This window comes from Limulus polyphemus, unplaced genomic scaffold (genome assembly GCF_000517525.1).
Source record: "Limulus polyphemus unplaced genomic scaffold, Limulus_polyphemus-2.1.2 Scaffold1900, whole genome shotgun sequence".
Taxonomy (NCBI): Eukaryota; Metazoa; Arthropoda; class Merostomata; order Xiphosura; family Limulidae; genus Limulus; species Limulus polyphemus.
The window spans coordinates 744-16,933 of NW_013667510.1; the positions used below are offsets into that span (position 1 = coordinate 744).

Genomic DNA, 16,190 nt, shown 5'->3' on the forward strand with positions numbered 1-16,190 from the left:
GCTATTGTTCGGGACGAACAATACTAAGGAAGGGGAAGTGTTACGACAGCGGAAGGCACGTGACGCTGGTAACACGTCCTGAGCTTCTAGAACATTCATGTCCCTTCCTGAAGCCTCGAGTGTTTACTAGATATGCGGTATTCTTGTATATAAGACGGCCAAGAAGTGACGGCAATATTGTAATTGAACTGCAGACAGAGATAGAGACGTACTGTTGGGTCGAGCGCGCGTGTCGTTCGTTGTGAGTTATAGCGTTTGTTATAGCGTGACTGTAGAAATTAAGTGTATCGCTAAAGTTTCTTCGGAAAGAATTTTTACGGAAAATTAACTAACGACCAGAGACGTAACAATATTTTAATTCTCTTGTCAGCTGCCATTTAGTTGATCAAACCTGAGAATTTGAAAAAGCTCTGTAAAGTACTTAAATAAGGCAATGTTAATAATATAGATAACAAACCGTTAGTAAAACTTCTGTATCTCGATACGCATCATACTGACTACCATGATGAGACACACACACCCCTAATATTTATATACGAATTTCAAGAATATGCAGCTAGCATTGACACTACTAATTTCCTTTCGAAAAACTTGTATGACCAGACGGCAAATGACAAATCGAATGATAGACTGGGCCTCGCATTTATTTTTATTATATTTGTGATTTGTCTAAAGGGTTTCATTTAAAAGTATTCTTAGATAAATGATAATGTTAACAAATATTTTTGATTGTTAAACTTTCAGCGGCATTTTATATATCCTATAACAAGGTTTAGTTTTTATTAATAAATATAACTAATCACGAGCCTCCACGGTTTTTGGAATACGAGCCTGTTCTTTAATGGCGGTATAATAATTCTATTCCGGTAAGTTTCTGATGATACATGGTGTACATTTGGCAATGGTACTAATTTTTATTTTGTAGAATTAAGTTTAAATTTTGAAAATTCATATAATGTATAATTTAATTGTATTCAATATTGAAGACTATAAAGAAATACTATTGGAATAGAATAGTTTGAAAAAGGTAGTACTACTACTAGTAGTACTGGTACTATCACTACCAGTTGTAGTAGTAAATACTTAAAATATTAATAGTAATATTACTACTAGTACTACTATTATTAGTAGTAATATTAATAATAATTTTAATATAGTACATAATATTACTATTAGTGGTACTTGTTTCGTTCATAGTTTTACTTATAGTTATACCATAGTAATAATTTCTGAGAATTATTAAAGAAGTTAGAACTATATTAAAAATTCATGTTACGTGTTATCGGTAAATTACAAAGGTTTTAACTTGTTTACATTGAAAATTTTTCACAACGTCATTTAAAATATTTTGCTAAGAGTAAGATTGAGGTGTTTAACTTAAATTTTTTAACTTCACTTTAAATTTAATTTTTAAGAGAAATCTTGATAAGTATACGAATGATAAGTGCTGACTTTGACGTTTTTTTTTAAATTATTGCATTGTTTTAGTTTAGTTTAGATGATGAGAAAGCCATGATAGACCAATATGCCCTTGTTGTCCCTAAACATTGTTATGTTAGCTTGAAGCTTTCAACCAAATCATTATCAGTGAATGAAGAGTGGCAGTGCATGGTGGAAAAGATAGTAATGCTATAGAGTGTAGCATTATTAGTAATAATTTTAAAAAAATATCCCACTCTGACAACTAGATTTCTAGGATTCATAACATTTGACATACATTAGTGGGTCCCTTAATCCAAATTGTGGCTGTCCCATTCATCAGACAACCATCTACTTAAATCCAGCTTCTGGACTTACTCATCAAGACTTCTAAGGATTGATCACCATGTTCAAAAATGAGTTTCCTAATTTACAAACAACTTCTACTCTACCAAATCTGAATTTTTTGTCATTTAGTCCTACTACTCTTACTATTAAATATGAAAAAAGGTAGTACATCAATATTATGTGCCCCATTTATAATTTTGAACACTTCAATCATATACCCTCTAACCCTTTCCTAAAAATAAACTAATTTTAAGGGCTTTAACGTGTCCTCATATGACAACCCCTCCATCTGACTAATTATTTTAGTAGCCTCCTTTGAACATTTTCTAACAACTCAATGTCCTTAAAATAAGGAGTCCAAGATTGAAAACGGTACTCTAAATAAAGCCTAACCAGAGATCTGTACAAAGAAATGATAAATCCTTTGAGTTATATTCAAAATTTTGATGTAACTACAATCCAAAATCATATTTGCTTTCTCACTGGCAACAGCACATTGCCTGGAAGGGTTAGGAGACTGATCAGTCAAAACACAAAAATCCTTTTCTTCCATAATGCAGTTGAGTTGATTTGCATCAAGTTGTTAATTATAATTGAAATTCATTAACTCTCATACATTACCTTGCATGTAGTATAATTAAATGCCACCTGCCATTTATTTGCTAAATTATCCAAATGATCCTAATTCCTTTGTAAAACAAAAGCATCTTCCTCACCACCAATTACATTCAAAACGTTATTATCATGAGCATATTTTACCAATTCGTTGACCATTCCCATATCAATATGTAACATCAAACATTTACATTACTTCTAGGGTAGCCCCCAAGTGGCACAGCGGTATGTCTGTGGACTTATAATGCTAGAATCCAGGTTTCGATACCTATGGTGGGCAGAGTACAGATAGCCCATTGTGTAGCTTTGTGCTTAATTACAAACAAACAAACACTGAGGGTAAGATAAAAATTACATTTGTTGATTACAACACAAGTTACACAAGTTTCAGAAATTAATAAAGTAGTGTTGTGGTTGGGACTTTTTGTAATAACTAGAATATCTCAAACAGAAACATTCAAAAGAAAATAAGCAGTTTGGGGGACAAGAAAAAAGTTTAATTTGTAAGATTACACAAAAGAATGATTAACAGTACTAAACACTTCTCAAGAATAATGCCAAATAACAATTAACCATATATATACAATAAACTTATCACTTTTATGATGATATGTTTCTGTAACAGTAAAGCGGTGAGTAGGTAGTCTACGATAGCATCTCCTGTTTCAATAAAGACGCATTGATTATTCCCATGAACTGATTATTAGTACATAAAGACAACTTACAAAGTACAGTTCATGAATGCCAAAAAAAGTGACATTCACACGTTGGAGGCAATGAAGACAATCATTATACTACACACACATATGTATGATAACATTTTATGTATTAAACTCAAGCACTGGAAGATTGAAACTTATGTAGTAATGCTAGTAGAAACTTTACTCATAAAATAAACTATTGACAGAAGAATAACTCCAAAAAAAAGGAAAGTTTGAAGGCAAAGTTTAGACACTTCACCTAGGTGCATGATTAGTCCAATCAGTCATTAGTTAATCAAAATTCCAATTATATTGATGGCTACAAAATTAATAATCTAGTTGAAATTGAAATTAGGGTTTTTTGATTATTATTATTTCTGATGCAATACCTTACCTACTCTCACATGATAGCTTTTCTTGACTTATCTTGCCCTCTATATATGCTCTATTTTTACTTACCACTAGCCTTGATGCTTCCACCTACCATCGCATAATAGTGGTATAGTTGTGCTGTTGGATGCAAATGAGCATGTAACAACTCTCCACCAACAGGAGTACAGCACATCCTCCTAATGCAGCTGACTCCCTCTATATTTAGAGCACTCTCATCACTTCTCGATTTGGCATTCCAATGTGCAGTCATGCTAAATTTTTATTATTTTTCTTTTTCATTTCCATGGAATGAACTCTCATTAATGTCACTACAATGCCTTCTGTTATGGATCTGGCCACTACTAATCCACCACCACTTACTACTTCTGTGGCTTCGGGCTCCAACACTTTTTTAAGAGGAGGTTTTGGCTATGGTATGTCACAAGTTGTAAACACTCTTGCAGCCTGCTACATCTCCAAAACCTCAGCTGGATCTCCTATTTCTGGGAGAATCTGGTCCTGATGATAAGGATTTGGACAGCTTCTTTTTTAACCCCAACCTTTACTGTGCCATCCCATGCTACCCCTCTGGATTTCCCTCTTCCTCCTTTGGCTTTGTGTGGACATTATTTCCCAAGTATGTTACCCGTTATCTCTCTTCCATCCACTTCCTTTCTGAGGCTATTTACCATTACCTTGAGGGTTTTTTTTGGAGGATACACATTCCCTTCTCTTTTCCACCTTAGTGAGCTTATCTTCTTCAACCTTGTCCCTTCATACATGGCTGCTTTATTGTTGGGATCATTTGGTGAGGATGCCCTCTTGTCTCACATGTGTCTACCTGTTTCTTATTTGTGAGACCTTTGTTGGGCCTTTTTTTTTATGACAGTCTATTTTGGGGATATTCTTGATCCTTCAGAGTCTTGGGTGGAAGCTGCATGTTAACATTCTTCTTGTTTCTCATCTTTTCCCAAACCTATCCCACCCCTGTTCCCGTGTCTCACCCCAGTGCCAGTTTCATTGTTGATTCGTCTCAGGGTTATGGAGTCTTTCCTCACACTTTGTTAGTAATTCACTCCAAAACTTTGCATCACCAAGGTTGACATCTCGGATGCTTACCTTCATATTCCTATCTCTTCTGCATCAAGACATTACTATTGGTTTGTTCATGGGTCGAGTGTTTCAGTTCCATGCTCTACCTTTTAGTCTGGCATTGGTCCCATAAATCTGCTGTTGTCTGGTCAGAGCCTTTGGCCACCATCATCACACTCAGTGTTTGAGGTTCCATCAGTATATGAACAACTGGTTTCTTTTAGCTCTGTCCCAACAAGCCTCTCACAAACATCCCCATTTCCTCCTACAGGAGGCAGCTTGTGTGGGATGGCTTATCAAGCTGGAGAAGTCCTATCTCACCCCCAAGCAGTATCTTATCCATTTGTGGGTGTTTTTGCAACACCTACAGTACTGTGCAAAAGTGTTAGGGCAAAGTCAAAAATTATATTTCAAGCAATTTCCAAAGAACAATGGAAGTTAAATCACAGGTGAAACAACGAAATTTTATTAATCTTCATATTTAGTACAACAGAAACTCAGTGAAAGTGCTTGAGTTCAGCAAACAGTTAATATTTTGTGTGTCCCTCTTTTTCATGGGCCCTTTTTCCTTTCCTGGATCCCGCTCCATGGCAAGTGGTGCCTGTTCAGGTATACTTAAATGTAAATCTACACCCTATGGCTGTACAGGTCTATAACAGTCTCTAAAGATATGGAATGCTCCACAAGACTACTGGCGACTACCTTGTGGCATCTTGTTTCTTAAATAAGACTGTACCAATTCATGGACTTTCATGAGTAAAGCAATGTCAAGGTTGCTGCCCATACCTCCAGTCTTAATTGAATAAACTGGGACTGGCCTGCTTTTCAAAATAGGGTTTCGCATTCACACATTGCATTGTCTTACAGTGTTGTGTTCCTCCAGACTTCCCACTGCATTACCCCCCCCCCCCTTTAGTGGAGTATGGGAGTCTGTATCACTTAAATAGTTCCTAGCTGCCGGGGTGGTGGACCATGGAGGCTTCCTCCTGAATGTGACCAGTTCCACTCAGTCGAGAATAGGGAAATGGTATTCTGTTGGTGTAAATGGTGAGTACTCTCCTACTCTGCAAACTTGAAGAAAAACTCCCGATGCCACCTGGTTCTGGACTGGACTAATTCACCACATGCAGTTCACCACTCCTGCTGGCTTTCCCCCATCCCACCTCTATCTGTATGTCAGTTCCCAGATGGTCTGGTGTTGGACCAGTGCAGGAACAGCCAACATAAGTCTTCACACATGTGGTTGGTTAGGGCCCTTCTCCTACTGTGGACCGGACAACAAATTCCGTATGCTGCTTGGTTTTGGACTTGAATTGATCCACCATGTTTCATGCTCTCTTCTTACCATTACCTAGATGTTGGGTTCCCAGGGGGTCTAATGTTGTGTAATTGGTATGCACACATGTGCCCTGCTTGGGTTGTTGAAACAGAAGTTGTTTTTCCCTTCTGATTCCTGGTGTTGAAGTGAAGAATGTTGGGACCCCTCCTCTACCATGGACTAGAAGACAAAGATACCACCTGGTTTTGGACTGGAGTTGACCCACCGAATATAGTCTGATGCTCAGTAAACACTCTATACCATTTGTCGCATACAATTGCAGATCGGACCTGCATCTTTTCCGTCCATTTTAGGGATGCGTATCTTTACAATAGGTGAAGAGCATACTTGGTACAGATGAGGTGTGGTCTCCCACGGGTGTGACCCTATACATTAGAGTATCACACTTTTTGGGTTTTCTTTGGATGCCTTCTGAAGAATGCTCACTTTGGTAACTTTTGCACTAGTCCCTCCACTGCTTCATTGTGGGATTCTAACTATTATGTGAGATGAAGTAAGGTATTGTATTGGAAGTTAACATTTTCCAACACTGAAAATGTATTTCCTGATAGATACTTACCTCTTTTCACACTTGGCACCCATTTTCTCAACTTCTTGTGCATCTTTGTGCCTAATCTCTTAAGTGATGAGAGTCTTCTACAGTATAGGAGTCAGCTGTACTAGGAGAGTGTGTCACATGCTCATTTGCAAGCTATACCAACAAAAATTAGATGAGTTTAAGTGGGAGCATCAAGGCTAGTGGCAAGCAAAAATTTTACATATAGAGGGTAGCACATCTCAAGAAAAGCTATTATATGAGAAGATTTGATTATTTCTACTAGCCAGGTAAAAGAAATATTGCTATTATGTGTGTTTGTTGTTAAACACAAAGCTACATAATAAAAAAGCAAACAACTTAAAGCTTAGTGTACTAGACAATGTTTTAAGCGAATAAAGAATAATTGGTAATAACTTCCTATAACTTTTTAATTAAAACAATCTTATCCACATAACATTGATTACCTTTGTAGTCTGTAATAAGTAAGCAATCTTTTAAGTTAAAGCTACACTATTGTTTAATCCAATAAAGTTAAACAGAAACAACAAGTGTCTATGTGCATATTTACGTAGCCAATGGCTATGAGATCAAACCCTCACGGTCGTGAATTATGTATAAGCATGTTTGGTGGCAATGGGAATTAAGCCCATGACCCTTCAATCATAAGACTGATCACAGCTTAAGCCAAACAAATATGAAATTATAAATAAAATAATAATGAGATGTCATAATAGCAATATTTTAGTTACTTGGATAGTTAGAATAATGAAAAATAGGAAAAACCAGAATGTAATTTCAATTAGTTGATAATTTTCATGAGTTATGAGAATAATCGGTTATGCTAAAAAACTTGAATTATAAGAAATAATGATAAATAATAATGGCAAATTTGTTACTTAGATGATTAGAATAATTGAAACACTAATTTTGATTAGTTAATTACATTTGTGACTTCAACCAATTTAATCTTGATTTCAATTAATTGATAATTTTATGTGACACTATTCGATGTAATTGATGTCCACAAATAACTGAATAATTGAGTTAATCTACCAGTTCTAGTGGCTTTGTATGACTTACTTTATCTGGTTTAATTTTAATTCTAAGAGAGGAACCTGAACTCGTATTCAATAGCATTGAAGTATTTTGTGAAGTACAAGACCAACAAGACTGATTCTTAGCAATTTGAAGTGCATCTTTACATTTTTCTGAAAACTTGGACTAGTAAAATCAGATTATTTGGGAATATACGAGACACAAAGATAGTGTGTTGAGAAATATTTTTATGCCATCAGTCTTTTGGAAGGCAGAAGTTTTGGTAAAGTTTAGCTTGGATTCCTCTAGTGGAAGCTAAGAAGATGAAATATAAGGATCTGTTCATGCTGACACTTTCTATCAGAACATTGGCTTGAATAAAACTCCATGTATAATGTTTTCATATTCTTATAAACTTACAGTGATGTTGTGGTGGTTACATAACAGTCATCATGTTAAATTTGTTAATAAGCTACTGATATGTTTGTTATTCATAGATACTAATTACTGATCAGTTTATATCCTACATTTTGGCTGCTAATATGCTGCTGTTTTCAGTAATATCTGAGAAGGAATGTTTCCACACTAATCTTTCTATCAAGAAGACTTAGGATTGAATACCAGCCAGAAACACAGCTCTTCTCAGGACTTCCTGTATGACTGAAGTGGATTAGCAGCCAAAACATATAAATTAGTATGTATTTATAATTTATTAATGTTAAAAAGTAAATAATTAACATTTAGTTTTGGTGATTGTATAATTTACTAATCAAGATAATTGAGTGAATTCATCAGTGTTAATTGTGTTTGCCTTTTACATCAGTCTGTCAATCTCTATGTTTTTATTTTTGTTAAGAATTGCCAGAATTAGGAGTAATATCTTTATAATGGATAAATTTCCTTACCTTCTTCAGTTTGATAAAAAATGTGCATTTTGTTAACTTGCTATTGTAGCCTGTTCTTTTGATCTTATCTGGTGATTTAAAAGTAAATTCATGTTACAATATCATTACTTGACTTGGTCTTAAAGTAAGTTATATTTGTTTTATAGGCCATGGAAGTAACAGGACTGAAGGTGTGCATCTTTCTAATTGTCTTCAGCTGTGTTAGAGCAAAAAGCCAGAAATCAATTACAGTTCAACTTGATGCAAAATGGTTGGATACTCCCTTGTTTCTGGAAGCTAGGTTAGTTTACAATGTATATCAAAAATTATTTTGAATCCATGTTTTGTAATATATGTAGTATATGGTAATATATTTGGAGTTTCAATAATACAGTTACAAGTACTTGTTTGTTCTTTTTTCAGTGAGTATTTAGCTGAAGATAGTCCAGATTATTTCTGGAAATATGTAGAAAGCATTGTTAGGCTTGGTCCTGGAGCATTACAGCAAAGTAAGTTATATTTAATTACTGATCTGAAAAATGTAACTTGCATGCATCCATGTCCTTCTTTTATTGCTTATTTATCCTTTTAAAAAAGAACACATATCATCTATTGTTTAACTAGAAAATATGGAATCTGTATGAAAAAGTTCATCTCTTGTATACCCACAATCATTTACTTAGTTGTACATTAACTTTTTGACAGAGAAGTGTTTTATTATTGACAATTTTATGTTTTCATACGTTTTTATGTATTTAAATTGCATTAAAAATTTTGTAAAAAAGATAAAATATTATTTATTGAGATTGTTTATAATATGTTTTAAATCATTTACACTGTATATTTTTTAGTGTATTATTTTACTGAATTTCCTTTAAACATCTATTATTTAGTTTCTACTTTATAAATTTTCAAAATTCTGAAGAATGACTTATAAGCAATGAAACCAGTCCAATTTGATTGGAGTAAACTTATTGTTTAACTCTTTCTGCACAGGCATCCTTTACAGCACATATTACGAGGTTTTAGTGACATTCAAAATTTAATTAAACTACTTTTTGTTTATGTTATACCAATTAGCATAGCATAAAATCATAGCCAATAATCCATATTTTAGTAGTATATAAGTTTTAAGTTCTTAATTTTATATGGCAACATTTAAAAAAAACTGAATTTCCCCTGGTGTGAGAAATGTGACATTTTTTTTCTAGACTTCCCCTCGTCTCTAATTTATTCTCCAAGTGCAAAATGTAATGTAAATTACTCACTATAAGAATAATTTTTATGGCTTTCAATCTTGTTTGTCGATAGAGCCATCAAATAGAAAATCAGACCCCTCTTGCCACACCCACCTGTCACATCCTCTATTTCAGAATTGGTTAATAATTCATTCTTGCATTGAAAACTGTACTATTTATAACCAATAGAAAGCCAAGGTTTTCATCTATCAAATGATGTATTATATTACATTGTTTTCTGAATAGAGTTGTCAATTAATGGCTTCATCATAATTTAGAAATTACATTGTACAGTATTCTTTAAATTATGATTGCAAGTTACTGCAGTTGTGTACTGTTAATTTGAGTTTTACTGAACAGTGATAATTTATTTTTAGAAATTTGGCAGCTATATTCAAATAGCTTGCATTAGAAGCTACTAAAATAAATTTCACACTAGTTGTTAAACATTTATGAATTTAGATTTTGTTTTGACTTAGATTATTTTTGTGGTTAATCTTTATATATACTTATGGTTTGAAAAGCATGTATATAATTGTGCAAAGTGTACTACCAATTACTATTTAAAAGTTGTTTTAATACTCTTTAAATTTATGTTACTTTTAGAAACAGCTAAACAACAGTATGAGGTAGTAGTTGACATTGCCAGTAAGCTTTTGTCCCCTCCCAAACTGGCCTTTTTGAAGTTTTCCCTCGCTCTAAGGGTTTATTCTCCCACAATAGAAATGTTTCATCAGGTAAATATTTTAACATAAGTTGTGTTTATTAAAGCAATTATTTTTAAAAAGGGTTGCAGAGAAATAGTTATATATCACTGTAAAAGGAGTTTGAGGAATAAACATCTAACACATAAAACACATTCTAAACTCAGTTATATGTTTGTATGTAAACTAATAAAAGTCAGAGACACATCTACGAATTCCTGACCCACGTTAACAAAAGTAAATATGTAAGTAATGTAAAATACTTTGTGACTTAAAATGTATTTTTTGCAAACTCTCTGTTTCAAAACTTCTTAATCTTATTTTAGGTACACATGTTCTAAAAATGCACTTGTTTATTTTGATTAGTTTATTTTTATTAATATTGAATATCACAAGTGGTAAGATAGCGTGTAAATATTTCCTTTTTTAACAGATTGCTATTTCTGGAATTAAATTTTATTTGAAACTGGTATTTGTATTCAGCTACATTTTATTTTCAAATAGTAAGAATGGAGATTTTTTAAAGTCTAAGACTTCTTTCGTTTTTGAAAATGGTTTGAATGGTATTTTTATTAGAAATACCTACAGTGTTTCATTTCATATACATTGTTATTTAAATAATGATTGAGTTATTCAGCAGGAAATGTTAAATAATTTTCTAGATAGCGAAGAGTAGTCACTTTCCTTCTGACTGTGATAGTGTGGCACAAGTAGGAGGAGAGTTTATCTGTGATCCAGAAGAATTAAGAACGTTATTGGCTTCAGAATCAAAAAAGTAGGAATTTTTCTGTTTAGCATTCATATGTATCCTCAGTTGGTATTTTTTTATATTAACTTAGTTTGCTTGTGGCAAGAATAGGTATTAAGACTAAATAAAATGAAATATAACCTTTCTGAGATAGTTAAAAATAATTATGTTACTGCATGAATTTTGTTTAGTTTGGTATGGTACCAACTGCCAATGATGGTAGTTTTTTATATTAACTTAGTTTGCTTGTGGCAAGAATAGGTATTAAGACTAAATAAAATGAAATATAACCTTTCTGAGATAGTTAAGAAATAATTATGTTACTGTATGAATTTTGTTTAGTTTGGTACCAACTACCAATGATGCAATTAACACGTTGACTGCCCACTACGAGTATACTCATAGAAAAGATTACACTATTGCTTAGTAAATAGAAAATGTTGACATCTCAGATAACACAATAATCTGCTGGCAGTTTGGGGAACATAAATCTATGTAATAATCATGATTTGTATTGTATCATTATTTGTGCTATTGAAATTCACTAAAATGCACAAATATGATATCTCCACAAAGCTCACTTCAACACAACTAGGATTAAAGAAGAGATGGTTACAATGCAAAAATAAATGATTATAACTGAAATAGGTTTATTTTACTTGATCCTTGGCATTGTTTGATCAGGTCTAGATCAATAAGCAATTGATAATAAATAAACATTTTCAAATTTTATGATTTTATTCTTTCAGTGTTCTCACATCATAACCAAATGACAAAAAATAATGTCCAGTAAATGTGTATAAATGTCTCTTTGTTTTCTGTCCATTATTGAGGCACATGGTACTCCTTGAATCATTTATCTTTACAGAGGGCTGGTTTTTCAGGGTAGACATCACAAATGTAGAGGGTATCTCCTATCATACTAGCCTTTGTGCAGATACAACAGATTAATTGGCTTCTCTTTATTATTTGTAGGTGGCAATAGAATTGGGGTACATTTTGCCCCTGGCCTTGAATATCCTCCATGGTATTACCTAGCAGATGAATTGTTACACATTCATGACAATTCAACAGTTTCATTTGCTGTTCTCTATTTTCATTGTACAGGATGTGGGCTTTCAGAATAAATATCTCAATGATGTAAAGGGCAATCTTCTTGTACCATTGTATTGTATAAAGTAGAGGTGAATAATACGACAACATCTAGTCAGATCCATCTATCCATGGATAGACTAATTTCTGTAGATGTGACTCTGCACACTTAAGATGTTATTATTACTTGCATACACGCTGGTTGGTAGCACATCTGGAAGTTTTATATTTAAAAGTTCCTTCTATCTCTAGTAGAGACATATGTCATTATTAAAGTCTCTAAATCTCATCAGGGCTTGTGGATTTATTGGGTTTCTTCAAAATTTTATTATTCTGATTCACAACATCAACTATCACAACTCTGTGCATGTTGCTTAATGTGAGCACTTCCTATTTGTCCTGTCATTTACAAATTACCGTTCAGTCTGATCACTTCCATTCATGTTCCCTCTTCTTCAATATTTTGTGGACCACATCCTTTGGATTTTTTTTTTACAGTCAAACCGAAGTGTTCTAAATATGTAGGTTGATTGCTCAGTCAGTTTTTTTTACCAAACTCATGGAATTGTATTAATTATCTGTGTACACAACATGACCTTTGTCCAGGTAATCAGCCAACAGATCAAGTACAACAGCCGCAGCCTGTCCCAAGCTGGCATCATAATCAAGACCACTTCCAGAGTATATGCGAATCTTCAGTACCAGATCTTGAGATTTGTATAGTTCATAGAGTTTGATTCCATGTTTGTGGCATTTATTTTTGATATACTACCAAAACAAGAGCCTGCCATGCTAAAGTACCATGGACTTATTGATGCACAAATCCTTTCTGGGGTAGAAAATATAGATCATTTCATTATTGATAGGTCTTATCTTATACAAATGATCATCATGAGGTTGGAAATTGGCTGTGAAATGCTAAAAACATAAAAGCATTTGAAATCAGTTGCAGCTCATAACACCACTGTAAAATGATGTCTTGAACAGGCTATCAGTAATCCAAGGTAGGTAGGCTGTAAGATCTATAAGATCAGCTATATCAGTGTTGTCCTACTTCTATTGTGCAGTTCAGTTTTCCTTAAATCATGTAATGTCTTGTGGCTTCTAAATGCATGCTTAAGCAAATCAAAAGCACAAAAGTCTGTTTGGACCTACTTCAGGGAAATTAACAGATATTTCATTGAAAGCAAAAGTTTTAATTTCTCTTTCTTTGGTAATAATTCTCATGATTTCAAGAAGTTGTTAGAAACTTTTGGGTTTTTAGCTTTCATCTTAAAATCCTTGTTTATTATCTTGTTAATATTACCATAAGATATGCTCAATTTCACTGGAGTAGGTTTTTGCATCTGAGAATTCTCTTAACCATAGCCTTCATTTTGTAGATAAGGGCATTTTCCTGTTTGGTTTGATGTGTAGTTTTAAAGCTTGTTTGCTATGCTAAATGCTCTCCTGTGCACATTTTCTCACACAGATGAGAAACTTGAAATTTCTCTCTTGCAAATGTTAGGTTCTTTGACCCTACATCATTTAACAATCTTATAGTATGAGTACTTCTTTTTGGAAAGAGTGGCCATACTCCACTCTCACCATCAGTCAAGCTTTTAAAGGCATTTTAAAAGCTTGGTTAGCATGTTTTGCTCTTACATTTGGGAAAAATGCTTCTCCATTATTTGGTTATAGTTTTAGAACCACCTGACAATTGCAAGGAAACAGTAGCTATTTATGCTTACTTCAATAATTTTTAACTCTCTGTACATACTTTTCAAAGTCTTAATAATTGTTGAATGGAAGGCCTATCTGAATAACAAATTTGAGTTTGATTTGCATAATCAGATACTCAGAAATCTGATAAGTCAGAATTAAATACAATTTGTCCTTCATTAGAATGTTAATCAAATATATATCACTTATTTTTTATATAAATATTAAATTGAACTAAAAATTACAGTTTTGAATGGAATGAGCTTAGTATATTTTATTTCTTTTCAAGCATAAATTGGTACTTAATGAGTTAAATTATGCAAACTATTTCTGTTTTTTCTAGATCCCATACTGATACTTATCAAGTTGATCACCATTACCCAAGTTCCACATCAGCTCCTGTTACAGTAATTTTGTATGGTGAAATAGGTACCCCATCCTTCATAGAACTTCATCAGTATCTGAAGTCAAAAGCTGAAAAAAAAGAAGTTGATTATGTATTACGTCACTATATTAGGGTGAGTGATTAGTTATTCATCTTAAAAGTAAGTCACAGTGAACAAAGTTTTAGATTTTTTTTTGTTTTCATGCACACACACTCTGCATGCTGAAACAAAAACATTGTATGGTATGCTCATATGGTAGTATAATGTGGTTTTTAGATTATTTTAATTTAATGTGTAGCATGCAAGTCAGGGAAATGTGTTTGGTCAGTTGATTTGTAAACAAAGCTTTCTGGTGCTCTCTGTTTTTTAATTTTCCAATAGAGATTTGAACTTGTTGCAATATATATAGAATCTGAATTACCCACCAGTGTAGCCAAATTTGTACTAGTTTCTAGCATGTATATATATAACATATATATATCTGGTTTCTCAGCTGTATAAAGCCATTTTCTTTGTGGTTCTCACAAGTTCTGTCAATAGAAATGAAAGGGAAAGCTCAATGAAGTTTACTTGCCACCATAAGGTGGCTGAGTGTGGTACCTGCCAAAACGTGACTGCTTCTGATATTTTGTACAAGAAGAACACAGTCTGGCCAACCCACTTATCCCCACATATTTTTTGCCAAATGCTATTGAGAAGCAAGTTTTTTGGAAGTAAAGTGTGGTTGTTTTCTAACTTCAACATCAGAAACTATGACATCCATCTTGGTGTTAAAACAACTTTTGAGAAACAAATACATCTAGTTAAAACGTTTTTTTGCAATTTAGTTTATTAAAGTTGAAATAACTATATTTTCATTTGTTATTTTAATATCGTATTTTATTATTATTCTCAATATGTTTACTTTGACCTAATTCACTAGTTTACCTGTGGTAAGTCATATTTATGATTCTAGTGTAAACCAAAATGAAAGAAAATCAAGCATTTTGAAACATTCTCTCTTAGCAGGACAAAAAGAAATAATTTGTTTTCCTTTGAAAATGATCTACAGAGTTATAATTTATTGTATTTATTATTTTAATTTAAACAGAGACGCTCAAACAAGAAAGTAAAGCTTTCTGGATATGGGGTAGAGCTGGCAATAAAGAGTACAGAGTACAAAGCTCAGGATGACACTCAAGTTAAAGGTGATGAATTTTGACAAGTATTTACTTTGAACTATATATATAGTAAAAAGCTTTAGTGAGTTTTTATTCATAATTAGTTGAAGTAAGTTATCAGAAATAATTCTTTTGGACATTGTGCACTTGTGTGTCTTGGAGAACACATAAATATAGCTCATAGTAAGAAAAATAAATCTATAATGAAAAACTTGGTATTGAAGTTGGTATAGACTATAGTCAGTTAAAGTGTTTAATGTATTATTTTAGTATTTATAACTTGACAGTATGTGTGTGTGTGTGTGTGTAATAATAATATTAACAGAAACTGAACCATGATTACACTGAAAAAGACTAAATACAATTTAAGATCATAAACGTGTTATTCGTGATGTTTTCAGTTAAAACGTAAGGTAATAGGTAAATATTAAACTGTGGAAAAACAGCAAGTTTGGACGTGTATTATGAAGAATAGAATGAAGTTACTTAATGAAGGAGGGACAAGTATTTGGGAAATAAAAACATGTATTTATTGTAAATGGCACAAGAGTTCGAGTTTATTTAATTCTTGCTATCTGCCAGGACAGGGAAATTAGACTTCTCCACTCTACAAAAGAAATGTAACAACTGGAAATTTAACAATATGAAAAGTAAAAGGCACCCCACTTATTTTTTGTATTATTATTAGTAACCCACTACTGATAACAAAAGTGCTTTGTTTTTTTTACTTGCCCCCCCCCCACCCACGACAACACACACACACATATACACGTACGTACGTAGTAGTACGTATACGGAGTTACGTAGTACGTACGTAC

The 16,190-nt window shown here is 33.1% G+C and overlaps 1 protein-coding gene across 4 annotated transcripts in view; it reads left to right on the top strand.

The window, feature by feature from the left end:
* Nucleotides 1-796: 796 nt before the first annotated feature.
* LOC106465303 (UDP-glucose:glycoprotein glucosyltransferase 1-like) overlaps nt 797-16,190 on the top strand; it is an 88,753-nt gene continuing 73,359 nt past the window's right edge. Inside the window, exons 1-8 of one of the 4 annotated variants that reach the window (XM_013925509.2) lie at nt 847-866; nt 8,018-8,153; nt 8,511-8,644; nt 8,767-8,852; nt 10,188-10,318; nt 10,948-11,060; nt 14,170-14,344; nt 15,303-15,399. In XM_013925509.2, coding sequence (XP_013780963.1) covers nt 8,514-8,644; nt 8,767-8,852; nt 10,188-10,318; nt 10,948-11,060; nt 14,170-14,344; nt 15,303-15,399 — 733 coding nt within the window. In that variant the 5' untranslated portion in view covers nt 847-866; nt 8,018-8,153; nt 8,511-8,513. Of the gene's footprint in view, nt 867-8,017; nt 8,154-8,510; nt 8,645-8,766; nt 8,857-10,187; nt 10,319-10,947; nt 11,061-14,169; nt 14,345-15,302; nt 15,400-16,190 lie in introns of those variants that run through there. The other 3 variants (XM_013925511.2, XM_013925510.2, XM_022393170.1) reach the window with 3 other exon arrangements.